This window comes from Astatotilapia calliptera, chromosome 3 (genome assembly GCF_964374335.1).
Source record: "Astatotilapia calliptera chromosome 3, fAstCal68.1, whole genome shotgun sequence".
In the NCBI taxonomy this organism is placed as follows: Eukaryota; Metazoa; Chordata; class Actinopteri; order Cichliformes; family Cichlidae; genus Astatotilapia; species Astatotilapia calliptera.
In genome coordinates, this window is record NC_137424.1 from 8854383 (window position 1) to 8874669 (window position 20287).

The 20287-nt window shown below is 42.0% G+C and overlaps 3 protein-coding genes and 1 long non-coding RNA gene across 13 annotated transcripts in view; 2 read left to right on the plus strand and 2 right to left on the minus strand.

Annotated features, from left to right (window-relative positions):
- LOC145424363 (uncharacterized) overlaps positions 1-10365 on the plus strand; it is a 33813-nt gene extending 23448 nt beyond the window's left edge. The window contains exons 3-5 of one of the 2 annotated variants that reach the window (XR_013905424.1): positions 1408-2004; positions 2330-3281; positions 6585-10365. Coding sequence is in view for 1 of the 2 variants with exons in the window: in XM_080297610.1 (XP_080153736.1) it covers positions 1408-2004; positions 2330-3022 (1290 nt within the window). In the remaining variant the exon portion in view is untranslated. Of the gene's footprint in view, positions 1-1407; positions 2005-2329; positions 3466-6584 lie in introns of those variants that run through there. The other variant, XM_080297610.1, reaches the window with a different exon arrangement.
- The window catches only part of LOC113017539 (phospholipase D1-like), a 118436-nt gene that overhangs the window by 74955 nt on the left and 23194 nt on the right, over positions 1-20287 (minus strand). The window lies entirely within an intron of this gene.
- Positions 4184-20287, plus strand: part of LOC145424469 (uncharacterized) — a 113033-nt gene continuing 96929 nt past the window's right edge. The window contains exon 1 of the mRNA XM_080297825.1: positions 4184-5978. The gene's annotated coding sequence lies outside the window, so the exon portion shown is untranslated. The remainder of the gene's footprint in view (positions 5979-20287) is intronic.
- Positions 12433-13173, minus strand: LOC145425118 (uncharacterized). Its single transcript, XR_013905784.1, has 2 exons — positions 12608-13173; positions 12433-12504 (listed from the first exon to the last, which is right to left on the minus strand). It is a non-coding gene; the product is annotated as an uncharacterized LOC145425118 (long non-coding RNA).

Here is a 20287-nt window from a genome sequence, read left to right on the forward strand (position 1 = left end):
CTTGCGCTCAAACAACCTTTGGTAACTCTAAATCTATATGGAGCATCAAAATCATTCTTTCACCGTAAGAAACAGCAGGCTTTGGTGAACAGTCATGGAAATTTTCAGGGCTCTGTGGAAATCCATCAAAAAGATATGACGAGAGAAAAAAGTGGTTCATTTCCAGAGATTGAAATCTGATGAAATCTGAGCGAGGGACAAATTTCCTACCCTCAAACAAGTCCAACTCATTTCAGAACGGTAATAGGTGAGAAAGAAATTCTTGAATTGTGAGCGTCAGGAGTGTCTGAACATATACGGGGACAAGCCTCATGTCTTAACTTCGCTTCGTTAAGGAGATATGACAATTTGAAAATGCCTCTCATTAGAGAAATCCAGCGGTGATTTTGAACAAACTCTCCATTGAGTTTATATGGAGAGTTTTCTGACTTTGTGTTACTCTGAGGAGATTTGCAAAATATCTATGAGTCCCACAACAATGATAGTGACATTTTCTGAAAGCCAGCAAAAATACCTACGTTTTGGTGTATAATTTGTGGGGCTTGAGTGGAAATTGAGCGAGTAGCAAGAAGTTGTTTGGACATGAAGAGAAAATTCAAACAGTTTCACTGTCCCCTCTGAGTTAATTGCATAGCAACCATAGCAACGCATGTATTTTCTGAAAAATCACAATTTTGCTACTGAAAACTCAAAGAGGGATAAGATTAAAACGGTAGAAGATCTGAAAAAGCTGAATCATACAGGAATAGCCAAATCATTTGAGAACATTTTAAAGTTTGAATGAAGTTTCTAGGTGAAAGTATGAGGCAGTAGTTAAGTTTCAAAGACAAGAAAGTTTTAGCAGAATTGTGGAAGTTTCCCATTCATTTCAATGGGACAAATTAAAGGAAAAAAGTGTAATATTTTAAAAAGTATAATAGTAATAAACACCAAAAGTCATAGCCGGCATTAGCAGAAAGAGCAGAACAGTTTAGAGTTTGAACGGTGAAAATAGCACAAAAATTGTGGAAGTAGATCCACGGCAAAAAGTGTACGGAAACACCCGGAATAATAATAAAGAAGAAAGAGAAACAGGATCTCAATAGTGTGGATGCCTGTTAAGGCATCCACACAATTATAAAATAATGTGTGTGTGTGTGTGTGTGTGTGTGTGTGTGTTTGTGTGTGTGTGTACAATCAGGAGGGATGGGCATGATTTTAGTGCTTGAACAGTCATGAATTATCTTTAACAGCAGGTTGGATGTAATGTGTTAGAACTACCAGCAGGTGGGGATAAGAGACCTTTAAGGTGTTTGGTGCCACGCTCCACCTTCAGGTTTAAAACTAGTGTTAATGGAGTTTGAAGGTTGAGTTTGTTCCACGACTGCATTTCACTCACTGCCTCTGTTTGTATCTCTGTCACTGCAGGACCAACATGGAGCCAGAAGTCAGCGCTCTCAGGAGGCCGACAAACCTCACAGAAGAAAGGGAGAGAAAAAACACACCTGTGACGAGTGTGGGAAGGGTTTTACTGTGAGGGCTTCACTAAAACAGCATCAGGTCATCCACACTGGAGAGAGACCGTTCAGCTGTGACTTGTGTGGAAAGTCTTTTTCCTTGAAGGGTTCCCTAAAAAAACACCAACTCATCCACAGTGGAGTTAAAGTATACAGCTGTGATCAGTGTGGCAGAGCTTTTACTCACAGTAGCCACTTACAGAGGCATCTAGTTACCCACTCTGGAATTAAGGCATACAGCTGTGACATCTGTGGAAAAACTTTCAGCCAGAGAGGGTACCGAAATACACACCTACGCATTCACACCAGACATGATGTGTACTGCTGTGAACAGTGTGGCAAAGAGTTTACAACAGACGCACACTTACAACAGCACATGTTTACCCACACTGAGGAGAGACCTTATCAATGTGACCTGTGTGAGAAGACTTTTAAATCTCCACATCACCTGAGACAACACCAACAGATCCACACCAGAAAGAGACTCTACAAGTGCAGCTACTGTGAGGTATGTATTTATATTGTTATCTTGTCATTTTAGCCTGACTGTTTGGAACAACTCTGCTCATTAAACTGTGTTAGCATGTTAGAAATTCTACTGCATGGAAAAGCAGCTCTGAGTGATTATTCAGATTTTCCTTTCAGTTATGATTTTAGTATTACTGTAGTATTATGGTGGTAGTATTGTAGTTATTGCAGCCCAGTAAACTGAGTGTGTTAACTGAAACAGTCAAATGTAGTTGGACGTCTGCAGAGATGCTCTTTATTTCAGGCGACGTTCAGGATACAAATGTTGAAGGACTGACTTACACTGTCTTTGTGTCTTTGTTTAGAAGCAGAGCGACAAAGATGGATCCAGTTCTCAACCCTGTCATCACTGTGGTGGTGGGAAAGACTTTCATTGTGACCTCTGTGGAAAAACTTTCAGTTGGCAAGCTGCCCTTAAAACACATCAACGTAGACACACTGGAGACAAACTGAAATACTGCAAAGAATGTGGGAGAAGCTTCACCACACCAAGAGATTTAAAACAACATGAACTGATTCACAGTGGGGTTAAAAAGCACCTCTGTGATCAGTGTGGGTCATCCTTCACCACTGAAAGTCAGCTTAAATCACACAAACGAGTCCACACAGGAGAGAAACCACACAAGTGCAGACACTGTGAGAGAAGCTTCTCACAGTCAGGTAATCGTAACATTCATGAACGTGCACACATGGAAGGAAACTACAGCTGTGACCAGTGTGACAAGAGCTTCAGGAATCTCAGTTCATACTCTGCACACAAACGATCCCACGTTACTAATAAACTGTTTCACTGTTACCAATGTGCCCAAACATTCACCTCATTGTCTGCTCTGTGCAAACATCAGCGCGATCACTCAGGGCTGAAATCACTCCCATCACTGGATCACAGTGAATCTGAAGACACAGAAAGATCCTCTGGTTTCTGTGTCAGACTCAAAAAGCTTGAGATCAGGCTCCACAGAGTTCAGATAGAATCATTTAAACTTGTGTTGAACTGAACTGGTTGCTGGGATGAACTTCTACATAATACAGATCTACATGGGATCTTCTTTTCTGTTGTTTTACTGAGTCAGTTTTTGTCCTTTTTTCTCTGTCCTGGTTTTGCTCGTCTGTAAATGATTGAAACTCAGTCAAATAGTTCATTGTTCTCCAGCAAAACGTTTTGGAAACTCATGTTTAACCTTTAAAACTCTGACATGTTTTAGCACACAAGGCTTCATCGGGGAGTTCACTCATGATTGGACCATGAGAACAAAGGTTTTTAGTTCTTTCAAAGAGAGTCTTGGAGATGTTTGATGTTTCTGTTTTTCTGAAACCACCTGAAAGAAAAACTATTTTTCTTGCTTTATGTAGTGTGGAAGTTTTTAATGTTTCTTCATCTGTGATGTTCTTGAATGTGTTCACGTGAAGATGGTACAAATAAACTGTCCTTTCAGCTTTAGCTCCTAATTTATTCATTATTTATGGATGTAGCACAGCAGCCGTCTCTTGATTAACACATGGAGGGCTCGGGATCTGATGGTGTCGTCTCCCTAATTTGCCCACTCAGTAAATCTCACTCATGGCCAAGAAATTGAAATAAACCTTGTTTCCCTGCTGGATAGTGATCCACTGTAACTCTGCTCCTCCTTCCTGTTTAGGATTTCTGTGGCTGAAGTAAAATTCCCTCCATCCATCACTTATCCCAGCTAACCCAAAGTGAAATAAAGTTTTGCTCGTCTTAAAAAAGCATTACAATAATGGGCATTACCAATGCAAACTGAATGATACAGAAGATGAAAGAAGAGACTTTGATCAGTTAATAAAGCTCATGATCTGGATTCATTGTGGCTGCTACACAGATACTTCTGGGTCACTTCTCTCAGTTAGGAACCTTCCTCACCAAACTGACTGTTGGACCACACCCCTGGTTTCATGAGAAATTGTTTCAGCCATGATTTCTCTTCCTGTATTTCAGAGTAAAGACTGAAGTGACAAATGGAAGCATGTTTAAAAAACACAATGTGAGAGAGACGTTGAGGTCCTTAGAAGTTACCCTGGGTTTTTCTGTCACCCTGCTAGATGTTACACACCTTGTTATTGGACTGATTTCTACTGCTGGACTACTCCTGCGGAGAGTAACAATACTCTTACTAATTAGCTCCCTTTCACACCTTTGGGGATATTTATTTTTGTGTTTGCAGCGCTGTGAGCCAGAACAGCGAGAGAAAAATCTGCAGCAGCGACGAGCCGAATGCTTACGTGAATCGCAGCAGCTGCACATGTGCTACGCTGAATTAGAGGATATCTTTGCTCTGGATTTCTATTTCTACTTTTTCATTTCTATATGATTCTTCTTGCATCTAAACAAAGATGATTCAATTTGCTAAATGTTGATGGCTCTTCGTGCTCAGGTTTAAATGAGACGTAATATTTGCTCTTGGTTTGGTTCTCCTGTACAGAACCTTGCAGTACAACAGAAACCTAAAAACATTATTTGTAGTTGTTATTCTTAGTTGTTCTGCTGCCTAAATACCACAGGGTCTGATTATGAAGTTATTGAGCTGCACATACTTTACGACCTGCTTAAGTTCGAGGTCACAGCGTCTGTAGAGCAGCTGGAACATAATGAAGTCTACAAGGTTAAAGTTTTCTCTTCAGTTATTGTTCTTTCTGCTGCTTGGTTTGATGGAGCTGAGAGCTTTTGTTTTTATTATTGTTATTATAATTATCATTAATATTTTACTCTCTAGAAGCTTTAAAATAGTGTTTGTGTTAAAACATTTACGTTGGTCAAACATGATGCTCTAAATCAAATAAAAGTTTGAAAATAAATGATGTATTTTTAAATGCTGCAACAAATGTTCACAAAAAGTAACTATAATTAAAACCAGTTAAACAAAATCAAATGTTTGAATCATGCTTAACCAAATGCCAGGCTGGAGAGCTGAACCTAAAGTATACGTAGAAAGATTTCAACATCTGAGCAGTTTTTAATGTTTTTATCACATATAAATGTCACAGCAGTGGGTCCTGGCCCAATGCTTTGTGTTTTTGGTTTTCTTTGACTCTTGTTTTTCTTGGTTTTTGTTCTTCTTATTTATCAGGCTCTCAGTAATCTTAGTTCTCCCTCCCTCAGTGTTCATTTCAGCCTGTGTTTAGTTTCTGTTCCCGTGTCCCACGTTTCATCGTTTCATGTCGAGTCAGCCCTGTCTCTCTGTTTCCTGTGTCTCCCCAGTCAGCCCCGCCTCCCTCGGGCACTCATGTGTGATACAGAGTAATAAACCTGACTACATTTGCTGCACTCTCTTTATTACCTGTTACTTTAAAATTCATACACTAATTATGTCTGCCCATCTCTCTAATGTGAAGGTCAAAGGTCAACATCCCAGTGACATAAGAATAATCCCAAAGGGGCAAAGGCAGCGGTTAATTTAGCACATTTAGCATTAAGGGTACAGCAAGGATATACTTTTACTTATTGTGGCAGGGGTGTGGTCTCTGGCCTGCTGCAGTGGAGGCTGGTGGCGGGACATTGGACGGCACAGGTGAGGGTGATGGAGCTCATGACTCTCCCCTTTATAGTGACGGAGGAGACTGGCGTGGGGGAAGCGTGTAGTGGAGGAAGCCGAGGAGAGAGCTGGTTTCTGGCTACAAAGACGGCGTCAAACCAGAAAAGATTGCTCGTGGTCAAATGTCAAAGGAGCTTGCAAAGAAAAGCGTCTGGACTTCTTTAAGTTACTTGAAGACGTTTCACCTCTCATCCGAGAAGCTTCTTCAGTTCTAAGGTCAAATGGTGGAGAGTCCCAGATATAAACCTAGTGGGAGTGACCCCCCAGAGGGACAAAAGGACCCCCTGATGATCCTCTAATCGCCTGAGCCAAGGTGTGAAACTGGGTGTGGGCCCCAATCAGCCAGAGTTTCGGGTGAGTTCATTGTGAAACCTGGCCCCACCTTATCATGCGGATTCCTGAGGTCAGATGGCCCAGGATGTGAGTGGGCGTTAAGGCGTCTGGGAAGGGATCTCAAAACTGGATTATTGATGGCAGAGAGTTGGTGTCGTAAACCCCGCCTCTGTTCAAAGATGGTCGCTCACAGTGGACATAGCTGCTTCTTTCACTCCTCTTTCAAACCATCTGTCCTCTCTGTCCAAAATGTGAACATTGGCATCCTCGAAAGAGTGTCCTTTATCCTTAAGATGCAGATGGACTGCTGAGTCTTGTCCTGTGGAGGTGGCTCTTCTGTGTTGTGCCATGCGCTTGTGAAGTGGCTGTTTGGTCTCTCCAATGTAGAGGTCTGTGCATTCCTCGCTGCACTGTACAGCAAACACCACATTGTTAAGTCTGTGTTTTGATGTTTTGTCTTTCGGGTGAACCAGTTTTTGTCTGAGCGTGTTGCTGGGTCTGAAATGCACCGGGATGTCATGCTTGGAGAAAACTCTCCTGAGTTTTTCTGATACACCGGCTACATAGGGGATGACAATGTTGTTGCGTCTGTCTTTCTTATCCTCCCTCGCTGGTGTCTGGTCTTCTTTTCTGAGCCTCTTTGCTGACTTTAAAGTCTAGAAGCGCTAGAATAAAGGTTTTTAGTGGTTTTATTATAAGGGTTTTATTATTATATAATAATGATAATAATAATATCAATAACATTGAGGCACATTGTGTGGAGGAGGTTCAGTCATATCCTGATCATCCAGACAGATTTGATGTTTGGGAACAGCTGCTGTGTAGAAATGGTCTGACTGGTCGCTGTTACTGGGAGGTCGAGTGGAGAGGAAACGTTTTTATATCAGTGAGTTACAGAAGCATAAGAAGGAAAGGAGACAGTTATGACTGTGTGTTTGGACTCACTGATCAGTCCTGGAGTCTGATCTGCTCTGATCGTGGTCCTCAGTCTGTCAGGCACAATAAGAGTCAAACATCCATCTCCTCCTCCTCCTCCCCCTCCTCCTCTGTCTCTAACAGAGCAGCAGTGTATGTGGACTGTTCTGCTGGCACTCTGTCCTTCTACAGAGTCTCCTCTGACACTCTGATCCACCTCCACACCTTCAACACCACATTCACTCAAACTCTTTATCCTGGGTTTTATGTCTCTCCTGGTTCCTCAGTGTCCCTGTGCTGAGTGGAGTGTAAAGAGTGTCTCCTGTTACAGAAACACTCTGACTGTTGAACAGATAGTTCAGTCTGTACATGTCTGTCTCTTTCACTCACAAACACGTTTTCAGATTCATGGATTCAATCAGTTGATGTTTGAAACTCTTCTAAATGATTCCTTGTAAACTTCTTCAGTCACAAACAAACAGGAAGTGATGTCACATGTGTTCCTGTCCACACAGCAGAATGAGTCTATTGCTGACAGTGATGTACAAACAGAGTGAGCATTTCTGAGGCCCAAAATAAACTGAGTAGTTCACTGAATGAACAATGGACTGTGAGCTCAGTTCCTTCATCATTAGTATGGATTATATATGTATATGTATTATATTAGTATCATATATATCAGGTGCTGCTGCTTTCAGTCATTGTGCAAATGTGCTGTTTGTAAGCTTGTAAAGCTGCAGTCAGCTGAGACTGAAGAAGTCACCTGATCAGTGAGCAAACGTTTCTGAAAACGTCCAGATGAACAGAATCAACCTTTTGGGATCAGCCAGCAATGCAGCATCATTGTTGTTCAGCTTCAGAGGTTTGCAGGAATGAACTGATGACCAGAAACAGCTGCAAAGTCCAAGAAAATACCAGCTGGAGTTCAGCTGCATTTGAAGAAGTCAAAGAAAAGTAAGGATGGCAAAGGGCGACGTTTTCTTCCAAAGAGCTGCAAACATGGTCGACGCCTCATTAGAAGAATCATCTGGACATTTGTGAGGAACTCTAACCAAGAAAGCAACGTCACACAGATCCAACAGACAGTTTCCATGACTGCAAGTGTTGAGTGGAAAAATGCTACATTGCATTATTGCATCCTCTCACCACAGGAGGCGCTGTTGGCACCACTGATTGCTGATCAGCTGTTCTCTGATGATCTGATTGATACTGTGAATAACGGGACTCACTGAACTCTGTGACACAGTGAAGATTACAGAGTTTAACTTCAACATCTGACTGACGTCACACAGACAGAAGGATGAACCAGTGAGGCACAGAACACAGTTACTGGAGATACTGGATCAGCTCCATGTGAACCTCTGATGGAGAAGCTGCTGAGCCAGAGAAACATCAGGACATGACAGCAGCTGCACTTATCTAACAACATGTAGCAGAGCTGATCTATGTTAGAGGATCTATCACAGCAGCTGAAGCCAAAGTCCAACACTGGATACCAGCTGAGCCTGTGCTGAGTGTAGTGTTACAGGAAAAGGGCAGAAACACTGGTAGCTCCCAGTGATGCTGACTGGGGCACAGAGCTGAATGATGCAGCATCAGGACACTGTTTCAGTCTGACTGACAGAGAAACCTGTAGCTGTATCTACATGTGAGGCAGAGGCCACACAAGCAGCTTTCTATGTTTCACAGTGACTGAGATCTTCAGTGGGGGTGGACATGCTCCTGTACAGACCTCTGAGGAGAACCAAGGTGCAGTCAAAGAGTCCAGTCTGTCCTCACAGATGTGAACATGTGCTTTCATCAGGTCTGCTGTCAGCTAGCAGGCTCACATCAGAATCACTGTTCCTGAAAAACACAGTCTGTGTGACATCATCAGTCAGCTGATGGTCCCAGATCTGAATGGTTTCTGTCTCTACTGAGGAAGTCAGAGAATATCACTGAGGTGTGGATCAGGTCTGAGTGAGCTGTGGAGGGACAGCTTTAAACAGTCCACAGGTCTCACGTCCTGCTCAGTCTGGTAGCAGATACCTCGTATTGTTCCAGATGTGCTGACATCAGCAGCAGCACAGCTGTGTGATACCATGAATCTCAGTTATTGATCCAACACACAGTAAATACAAAGATCAGGATTTCTGAGAGTAATCATTATGAGTCTGAACACATGATCACTGAATGTTAGTCTCCACAATAATAAGCTAACACAAGCAAACACAGCTTTCAGCTCTTATTTTGAAACTGGCTTATTTAGAGAGCTGTGATGTGAGCGTGCCTGGCTCTGAGGCACTTGGGTCAGCCTCTGTTGTTTAGAAGTGTTACAGACTGTGAATGACACAGACCTGTCAGTTTCCATGTTTGTCTGTAACACAGCTCAGGGCTCCATGCTGAACGCATCCATCCAGTGTTATTGATCCAGGACTGATACCAGCATTGGGATCAATACTACAACACACAATCACATGTGTCCACGTGATGTGTTTGACCAGCTTTATTCATTAATGATCAATCAGCTTATTTACTGCATCTGAGTCCAGCTTCATTTAAATGATCCAACCATGAAAATGACATCAGTCCTACAGAAGCACTTCATGCTAACAGGAAGTCATTTATTAAGGTGGAATAACACAGAGACACAACCACTCACAGCTAACCTGACCCCACTAACTGCATGTGTTTGGACTGTGGGAGGAAGCCGGAGTACCGGAGAGGACGCACACAAACACGGGAGAACATGAAGCTCTGAAACAAAGATGGTGGATTTGACCTCAGGACCAGGCGGGGTTACGGGGGTCATGACCCCCCAATAATAGATCCAGCTACACTGAAACTGTCAATTTCATTTACTTTTACTGTTTTAAAGCTATCAGGCTGCTTTGTGGCTCACTCAATACTAAACTAAGATACTTTCAGTGTGAATCATTTGCAGGAACACAGGCAGGATTTAAAGTGCAGAACTTTACAGTCTCTGTCTCAAAGTTGGTCTAAACATGCTAACAGCTCTTTGTTTTTTTCAGTTTTCACTGGTTTGATGTAATGAAAGAAATTTTAAAGAAGCAGACGATTGTTGTTATTTTAGTTCTATAGTTTCATAAATCGTGGTGTGGATCTAAGTCAACATTCAGAATAAATAAGATAATACAGCACTTTGATGGTTGCCTTTGTATTTTCCCAGCAGTGCTCAGGTTGGTTCTCGGCTACATTTACATACAGATGTTAATGTGTTCAGCAGCTGGACTCATCTGAGGAAGGAACATTGGAAAGGTGCTCAGTGCACAACTGCATCACTAATTTTATGTAAGACCCTGTGTTTTATTGTATTTATATATTTGTAACATTTGACTCAAACACTTTTGGGAAGGATGAAAATGTTTTCAGGAGGAAGTTTTTCCTTCTGTCCGACTGCAGTACACACAACACTGCGTCTCCCCCCATTATCACACTTCCTCAGGCTGGTGATGAGCGCCCCCTGGTGTCAGTGTTGATGACGTCATGCACAGTGAAACATAAACAGTGTCTGTTAATAAAAAATCATGTGTCCATTTTCATGTTTGCATCATGTTTCTGTAAAATCATCAGCTGTTTCTGAACCTTCTTCATTGTTTGACTCGTTCCAACAGCTGTGAGCTGTGATGGAGTCAGAGCAGCTTCATCACTGATGTTCAGGTGAAGCTGAACTTAATAAACTGTAGAAATGATCAGGATTCAGGCTGGATGTGTAAAACACTTCTGTGTGAGGTCGCAGTGCTTCATATGTGTGTGTGGGCTGAAGCACACACATGTGAGTCCTCAGAGGTTTCACACACATCACTGCACACACTTATAATCCTAGTTTAAGCTTGTGGATCATATCGGACACATCAGCAGCTCTTTGGAGACAAAGATTTGAGATTTAAGATGAGTCATAGTCTTTCTATCCATGGTAGCTTCCACTGCTGAGGCTCGGGAAACATGAAGAGGATAATTAAGAGCAAGCATCAGCTCTGTCTCATCTAACTACACAGTATTATGATCATGCACTTATGTCTCAAACTAAGACACAATGAGACAAAATGAGTTCTGTGAGTCTTTAGATTATCAGTAAATTCTGGTGACAGTTTGACGCTCAGTGGAGCCATTTTTGGTTTGTGATGAGTGTTTTGTGAGCTTCTGTTTTGTGAATCGCTCTTTGTAATTTAGAAGATGGTGCAGAAATGTGCGCGCCCTTATCTGAGAGGACACGGAGAGAGTGTCGCAGACTCGAGGTGAGGAGATAAACCTCGGAGCTGGATGGCCTGCACGTTACCCATGTGCATCTTTTCAGTGACATCAAGTGAACCCATAATAAGCATTTCTATGTCTTAGACATCATGTCCATTTCTAATGAGAGATTATTTTTAAATGAGGGAAACCTGGTCTAACAACACGCTTACAACAGAGCTAAAGGTTCACCACAGTGAGACGGTGGGACTCTGATAAGAACTGAAACACTGTGTATGAACAGCTGAGACAAAACTATATATAAACACTCATTTATTCCAGTTTAGTTTACAATGATTTTAAAGTAATGTGGAACGATTCATGTTCATGAGCTGTTACAAACACAACTATTGATTTGTCTATATATGGTCGGACTACAAGGCTTGTGTTGAGGCTCTTGGAATAATGTGTGAATTACAGCAAGAAATGATGGTTTTCCATTTTACCAAAGTGGAATAAAATCACCACAGCAAAGAAATCATGTTATTGTCTGCAGCTAAAATATATGGTGAACATGGTTTTATAATAATGTGCAAACACAACCTCACTCTGCTCTATACGAGGAGCCAACCACAGCTGTCCGGGTCTTCATCCACCACCTCCACCATCTTTGCTCATCATCATTCACTTAATTGCTGATTGGTTTAAATCAAACTCCATTACAGGTTCAACTCCATTATATAACAGCATGTTGACTTTGGATCTGGTGTGCAGTGCCACCTTAAAAGATGAGGAAACTAAGAGATTACAAAAAAAGAAGTGGAGGAGTTAAAGAGCTGCAGCAGATTAACAGTTTCTGACAGTCATGTGTTAGAAATAGGACGATTAGATGAGCTGAGGGATCCATCTACTGCTCAGTGAAGCCTCATCAGAAACAGTCTCAGTGGAAGGATGGCTCTATTGTTAAGGAAGGACACAGGCAGAAAGACTGGCGTCTGTCACACAGGAACTGGACTGAAAATCAGCTGCACATATTCATCAGTATGTGCAAACATATTATAGGTGTGGAATTCAGGACAGTACCATCAGAAGTTGATCCACTGTGCAAATGTCTGATTGGCAGTGGCTTCATTTTTCACTATGAACAAACTGCTAATGCAGCATCACAGGACGTCAGCCATGGATTGGCCTCCCCAGACCTCAACATTACTGAAACATCTTAACAGAGGATGGAAACAAAGGGAACCAACATCCAAGAAAAGAGCTGCTGCTGAAAACTTCCTCACAGAAAACACAAACAAGCTTGACTAAGAGACTCCAGGCTGTGCTGAATTATAAAGGTGGACTGACCTCCAGGGTCCTTAGTATCATATAAGCTCAGTTTGTGTCTTATATACTTTCCATTTATATAACAAAATATATAGAAAGGAGGGTGGTTTAAGATGTCTGTAGAGTTTTATTCATTATCTTTAGACAAACAAAGAAAGCACCATCCATTCGTCTCCAGTCTGTATGAAAAACAGGGGAAAGGTCAAATTAAACCTTTGAAACTCCTTTCACAATAAATCCATAAATAAACAAAATAAAACATAGAAAAGTGTTTAAACCCACTTTTCCATAAAGCTGTCAATAGGAAATGTTCCAGTAAACATGTCTGTGTTTCTGCTGTTTTCCTTTCATGCGTCCACAGCTGACAGGTAACCCTATTGGAGTCGCCATAGTGACGGGTGGCGTCTCAGCTTCAGCGTGTTGATGGGCACAGCCATGGTTACCACAGCTGGAGTTGGTGTACGGCGAGCTGTGAGAGGACAGAGATGGAGAACGCACATTTAACTCTTTAACAGGAGATACGTTACGACTAACAGACGACTGCTGTCTACATGATGTCTTTGCAGCCCTTATGCTACATGTTACACAACTTTTCTTCATGCCAACAAGACTGAGGTGCCACATAGTCGACACATACAGCTGATTATGATGCATGTTTTACTATTGCTATGTTCACATCATCTGCTTGGCTTTATTACTGAAAGCCTGGAGATCCTCTGACGTGTGCATGGCTGATGTGAAGTATGATTAGTCCTACATGACATCAACAACAGAGGCAATGAAAGCTTTGTTGTTAACAGGTTGTAGGTAAAGTCAAATGTCTACTTCTACACTTGTGTTGGGTAAAGTTCTTCTCCCTGCAGCAGATTTATATCTGTGCTTTCACAGGGCGTGATGTGGAGCTCAGCGCTGAGGTGCAGGTCTCCTTGGAGACGGCATCCTGGCTGAAATATTATCATGCTTCCAAAACATTTCAGCTTTTATTTTGAAAGAAACAAGACTTGAAAACGAATCCCCTTCTTCCTCTTGGTCTTTGTTCTTCAGAGGAGTGTCACCTGGACAAACTCAGGGCTGTTCTAGAGCCTTTCTTATTATTTGACTCCATAGAAATAAAACTGAATGGAATCAAACAAAAACTCCCAAACAGCTAAAACACTTTGCTTTATTCTCTTTTTTAACAAATACGTTGAAGTCCATCCACAACAACACAGCTGAGATCTCCTTTGTAATCAAGTGTTTCCATCCTTTGTACAGATCTGCATACAAAACAATCATTTACGTCCCACAGAAGTCTAGTTACACGTAACTATACAAGAACTGGTGAATGACAGAAACATGAGACACATGATCACAGGTGATAACAAAAAGAGAAAGAATTCATGTGTTAGTGATGTTTTTCAGCCCTGATGGCTCATGTTGGAGAAACAAGCTGAGGTACGTGGAAAGTTCACACACACAAGTGGGCGTGAGCGCACACACAGAGAGAAACACAACTGAAGCATCTGTTTGCTGTTTCTGCTTTCATCATCTCTGCTGCTGTGTCAGGCTGGGGTCTCTCAGTGACGTGGTTGAGGTGAAGTATGACGAGTATCCCTGATTCAGTCCATCGAGACAAAGGGCAAAGAAAGCTGTTGTTAACAAACTCTATGGTGATGTGGCATTTAGCTCTGACTCTACGCTCTGCTGAATCCTTTGAACCTGCTGATCAGTAAAGCTCTACGTGCTGCAGCAGATTGACCTCATCTGTGTTCACAGGTGTGGACCTCAGCGCTGAGGTGCAGGAGACTTTCATTCAGTTCTCCCTGCAAACAGCATCCAGCCTGGAAATACTGTCATCTTTCCCACAAATGGTGCTCTTATCTCAGAGAAGAAGTCTGATGTAAATAACTGCAATCAACAGTGATGTTCTGCACAGATCACTTTTCCATTTTGCTCTCTAGATGAGTCCCAGCTGCCTGACCTTGTGTCCAGGTGATCGTCTCACTGAGGAGCTTTTGTTCTGAAAATCTCACGTCCATCACCTGTTTCCTTTTTACTATCTCTGCTCTTTCTTTATTCACAATGCTCATAATATCACACAATTATATTCATCACCTGCATGTTTTTATCCAGCTGCTGTTAGAACCAAACAAATAAAAAGGATGAAAAGCCTGAAATCCTTTGATTTATTACATTTGAAACAAATATGAGAGCATCCCTAACAGCACAGCTGAGACCTTTGTTTTAATCAAGCCTTTGTATCGACACACTTGTAAAGATACAAAACATAATAGAATAAATCAATATAAAATACACATAATCACAAAAATGCAGCCATGTTGTGAGTTTGCATCTAAAACATGCATGTTTCCCTTTGTACAGGCAGATTTACAGCAGACAAAGCAACACGCTGATCGACTTTGACCGCTGCAAAAACAAAATACCCACCAAGTCTGAAGTCGATCAGAGGAACTGTTGACAGACTGACAGACAAACAGATGCTTGATTCATTAGTGCGATTAAATGTTCTTCTTTAGCAGCATCACTTCATGTGTTTGTGTTCCAGGAATAAAGGTCTGTTTAAACTAGACGTCTCCTCAGCATCACTCGTGCTGTCATGGTTTCAAAGCTGTGCAGAAAGAATCTGAGGGATGATACAGAGGTGACCAAAGTTACAAACATCCAGCTGTGCTGCAAATGTTTGCAGAGCTCCAAACTCTTTGGCTTTCTGCAGAGCAAGTATGGAAGAAGCACCTGAGCTAACTTCAGTTTAGACGATATGAGGAAAAATGCTGCTTCCCAAAGTTTCCTACAAGTATCCAGTTTATATTTAGAGAAGCGAAGGCTCTTTATCCTGACAACTACTCCCTGGTGGATCCCTGTCCTGTGACAGCAGCAAAGACTGTGTATCAGTGTCATCAAAGCCACTTCAATAACCAGTGTTTAAAGCTCTCTAGCAGATGGACTTCAGTGGCAGCAGCCTCTGTCTGCTGTGTACAGAAGGTTCTCTGATGAAGCACACAGCAGATGCTGCACTACAACAGCAGCAGCAGCTCAGCTTCAGTTTGCTTCGACGCCCTTTTTGACCTGTGAAACAGCAGAAAATGAAACATTTCAACACCCGTTTGTTAGCGTGAGCTATTCTGCTGTTTTTCATCATTTCACAGGTGAAATAAAATCACATTTACTTCCTGTAGGAGTGATCGTGTCCAGCCTGACTGAGACCATGTGCTCCATCCTGCACAGGTAATAAACCTCTGACATGAAGGGCTGTCAAGTAGTTTTAGACAAATGGGGGTAAAAGAGACGTTAAAAGAGAAACTACATTTTCTAAGAACTGTCTGACGTTCACCTCTCACACAGTGGATACGATTCTGCCGCTGCAGGAATAATCTTTGTGCTTATGAAACTGTCCATGTGTTTGCAGAAAATGTCACATGTTCAAAGCCATCCCAGCACCTGGGGTTTGTATAAGTGCAGCTGTTGGTGGGGAGATAGTCTCACTCTTCTATATAAAGAGTCAGCAGGCAGCAGATCTTCATCTGTGATCTCCTCCATCATCACGTCTTCACTCTTCAGCAGCTATGGCTTCACTTCGTGCCCTTCTGGGAGTGGTGCTGTGCTCCTCATGGTTTCTGCTTCTGCCTCAGGCGGACTTTGATTTACAGAGTCATCCATAATATTTTTTATTTTTTATTTTACTGCCCATCTATTTTCATACAAATGTCTCCGTCTTATGGAAAAGGGGTGGAGCTTATCCAACGAGGACAGGCAGGGCCCCCCCAGACAGTTTAGCAGTCTATACAGGAGGCTGACCTTTGCAACATGTACTTCTATAATGACTTCACCATTTAGGTTATTTGGTTATGTTTCACCCTGGATTTTGTGTGATAATATTTATTTTGTCCACTGATTTAAAAACAACAAACTATATGAATATAAAACAGAGTGAACAACAAAACATCAGCTTTGCTCTCATTTCAAGTGGTTTGCTGTCACAAAGCCAACAGGAAGTCCGGCCATGGTTGAGCCAACTGAAGATGGGTTGAAGGTGGCGTCCTCGTTTCCTCTGTGAGTGCGAGAGGACAGACAAAGCAAACACCGTTTGGACAGCATTAAAATATTTACACTGATGATTAATGTTGTGTCTTTGCACCTGTAGCGATACATGTTGGAAAATGGAGACTTTAGCCACCAAGACTGACGTGCCTGGAAACTTCCCTGTGAGTACGCCCACAAAGACAGGAAACAGTTTAGCCACCGCGGTTAATCCTCCATCATCATCATCCAGTATTTTTCACATCTTTTCTTCTGCTGTTTCCCTTGTTGTCAGTCACGGGGTTTGTGACTGAAATGCGTGTGGTCGACGGGAAGCCTGACGAGTACGGCCTGAATCATTTCATCAACACCGGATGGAGTGAAACCTTTGTTGAAAACAGATTATATGGTAACGTTGCATTTAGCTTCAGTAAACTGTGAAGTTACAGCAGCAGATTTACATCACGTGGCTTCACAGGAAGTAGTCTGGACCTCAGCGCTGAGGTTCAAGCAGCTCTCCTTGCAGACGGCATCCTTCCTGAAAATGTTCTTCATCTTCCTAAAACCAGAACTTTTACATTGGTGCTGAAGTTCTATATAAAAACAGCCTGAAATACAAAGTGATGTTGTGCACTGATTACCTCACACTTCCCATGTTTCCTTCTACAGAGGAGTGTCCGCCTGAGTGTTTTGTCTGATCTGTTGTTGATCGTCTCATTGACACTGCATGCAGATCTGACACCAGGGCTGGACTGGGACAAAAAATGGTCCCGGGCATTTTGACTGGAGACCGGCCCCCCAGGTATTAAAGGAAAAACCATGAAGCCTTTGAATGAAAACAAACGCTGTTGTCACAGTGATGGACGCTGTCTTGTTGGTATACATGCATCAGTCTAATAAACTTAAACCTGCACCATCCTCCCTGTCCTGCTATTCTAAACAGGAAGTAGACTGTTGGTCGAGTTAACCTCCTGAACATCTACAACACACGGTGGAAACCTGACATTAAGACAGAGACTAGAGGTGAGACATGATCATTGCTGATTACTGATGACAGATTTAGATATATTTTCATAAACCTTTCATTTGCCACATCAATAAACAGCACGGCAGGGCAAAATATGTTTTCTAACATGGCAACCTTTAAAAAGTGAAAGGAGACAGAAAGACAGCTGAGAAAGAATCAAACGGACTTTTTGATGCATTTTACACACAGTACTGGTGCAGAATCTAGAAAATGTGGGAAACACTGGCATCATATGCAGTACTTACTTCTGAAGAAATTATGATGGGACCCTAAAAAATGACTATGTACAATAATGGATTTCTATACATTTTACATCAGATGAAAACGTTTGTTGTAAGATTCAGATAATTATTTATTAAAAGCATTTTAAATGAGAATAAGAAAGAAAAGTATGTCTTTGTGCCCCCCTCTCCCTGTTAATGCCCTACCTGCCCCCCTGGCAACACTTTGCTAGACCCGCCCCTGCACAGTTACCAGCTGTCAGCTACACAAAAAGGATCCTGGTGTTATTTGTCTCTCAGAAACAGTTCATAACTTCAACTCATTTTGGTTTTGTCAGGTTTTGTTCTTTACATTGTCTTTCTTCTATATAATTGTTAAACATTTAATAAATATGTCTACAAAAAGATTTTAAAAACCAGACATTTCACACAGACACCCAAATGATTTCTGACTGATGAAGGGGGCTGAAGGTGCCCTGCTCTTGCCCAGCTTCTGCTGCTCTCTCCCTGCTCACTGTCAGCAGCTGGCAGCCTCGGTCCTGCCTGAGACTCTTCATCTATCAGTGCCAAAGAATATGGGAAATAGCAACGCACAACATGCACATTACAAAACAAGCACATGAATCAGCATTACATTCATTAGTGAAGTGCTGACGTTCGTTCCTAAACTTTGGGCCTTAATTAACATCACTGTGAACTAATGTTTGCTTTGCTTCTTAACCAGTGAAGCAGCGAGGGGCTTTCTGAGGTTCCTGCTCGTAAATGCCCAAAATGAGTCGAGTATTTCTCTGCAACTACAAACTCTGCTTTCATCAGAGGTGTAAATATTACAGCACTGTGTCAGAGTCACTGAGGCTGGAACACAGAAAAAGGAAGTAGATGTATTTATTTTTAGACTTTATTGCCTGGAACCACTTTAAAAATACGCTTTGGGTCACAATTAACTGCAGAAAACCAGGAATCCACATATGAACATTATCTGTGCAGAGATTTATGCTTCTGAAGGTAAACAGTGAAAACTTGCAGCACTAAATGCACAGATAGCCAGGCGTTTCACATTTTGGGACCGTCTGCCAGTTTTCATTTCTTAGGTATTGAAGAGCAGAAATGATTGAATTTTATTTACATGCTTAAAAATGTTTGCTTTTGAATATTATTTGAAGAATTACCCACACACTCAGGCACTGTGGGCCTGTTTCCCTTTGCACAACCGAGTGTTGGAAACGGGCCTTTTCTCTTTAAACTCTGAGGGGCTGTAACTTTGGCTTCTATTGGCAGATTTGCATGATTGACCCTCTTTTTAAAATAGTTTTAGCCAAGAGAATCAAGCTAACATCACTGTTTTTACGTCAGCTCACGTCACACGAGCTGTTTCAAGAAAAGTCCTCCTGTCACACAGCAATGCCTACATGAATCACACCACTCTGCTTAAATAATAATAATAATGTTTAGTGAAGCAGGTGAAGCAAAGGGCTGCTTTTAATAGGCTGGGAGACCCAGGTGTGCTGCTTTAGCTGCTGAGCCTCTCATGCTAGCCTCCATCTATAAGCTGGGATCACAGGAGCACTGCAGTCCTGACTAGATCAAGGATTGTTATTCATGCAGGTGACAAAAGTTTACATTCACAGAGTCATAGGATTGAGCCTGGTTTGAAAAGCAGCTGTTTAATGCAGCTGCTTAGAGTTCACACACAGTAGAAGAATCAGACTTGAGTCACATTTCAAACACTGGAAAAATACTCAGCAAGTAACAATGAAAACAGCACAGACTCAGTATATCCTGTTCAGTCCTGTGTTTGATATGAATGTGCTGTTCAGAGAGGATCTCATGTCCTCTTTTACAAAGCCTTTGTTTCATGATGTTTGTGTATAAATGAATGTAGGTGTGTTTCTAAGTGTGAAGGAGCCCTGGGAGAAAAGACTGAAGCTTGTGCCAAAGAACAAACAGGAAAGAAAGATCAGCATTAATGAAGACGAGCACAGAAGGAGCCCAAGCACGTGTTGCTTTTTCAGATTTCTCTAAAAGTGTGTGTTCATTTGTTCCATCCTTCACAACAAACAACAGCTGACAGACACACATGCACTCTGTGTCACTTCACAGGGGCTGATGAAAGTGGACACAGTAAAGGGAGAGCTGGACCTGCTCTACACATCCTGCACTCTGTTAACAGACTTTATTCTGCAGCATCAACAGATAAAAATATATGAAGATATAGAAACGTTTAACATTGTGACTGTTCACATTAGTGAAGCTGTTACTTTGCTGCCAGGTGGGAAAAGAAGCCTAAAGCTGAGTCTGATTAAACATCTGCTGCACCAGAGAGTTTCATGGCCCTGCTTTATCCTGTGCTTGCTGACCACCTCGTCCTGAAACCTCTTCATCATCCTCACAGTTGTGTGAAGAAAGAGGGAAGCAGGTGGAAACCATCTGTGCTGCTGTGTTCACTTGTGTGTGTGCGTCTATGGTCATATCTAATGTGTACCTACAGACAAACACAAACACCTGGCATTGCACAAGAGTCTCTATGGAGCAACCTGCAGATGTCAGAGATGTGATTAGAGGGTAAAGTGGACTAGTGAGAGCATCTATGTTGTTGTTGTCTGCTGGGGGACAGCATCAGCTCCAGAGATGCATCAGGATCAGCAAACTAATCTGCAAGGCTGCAAGTGTCACTGAAGGAGTTTGAGTCAGTGAGGG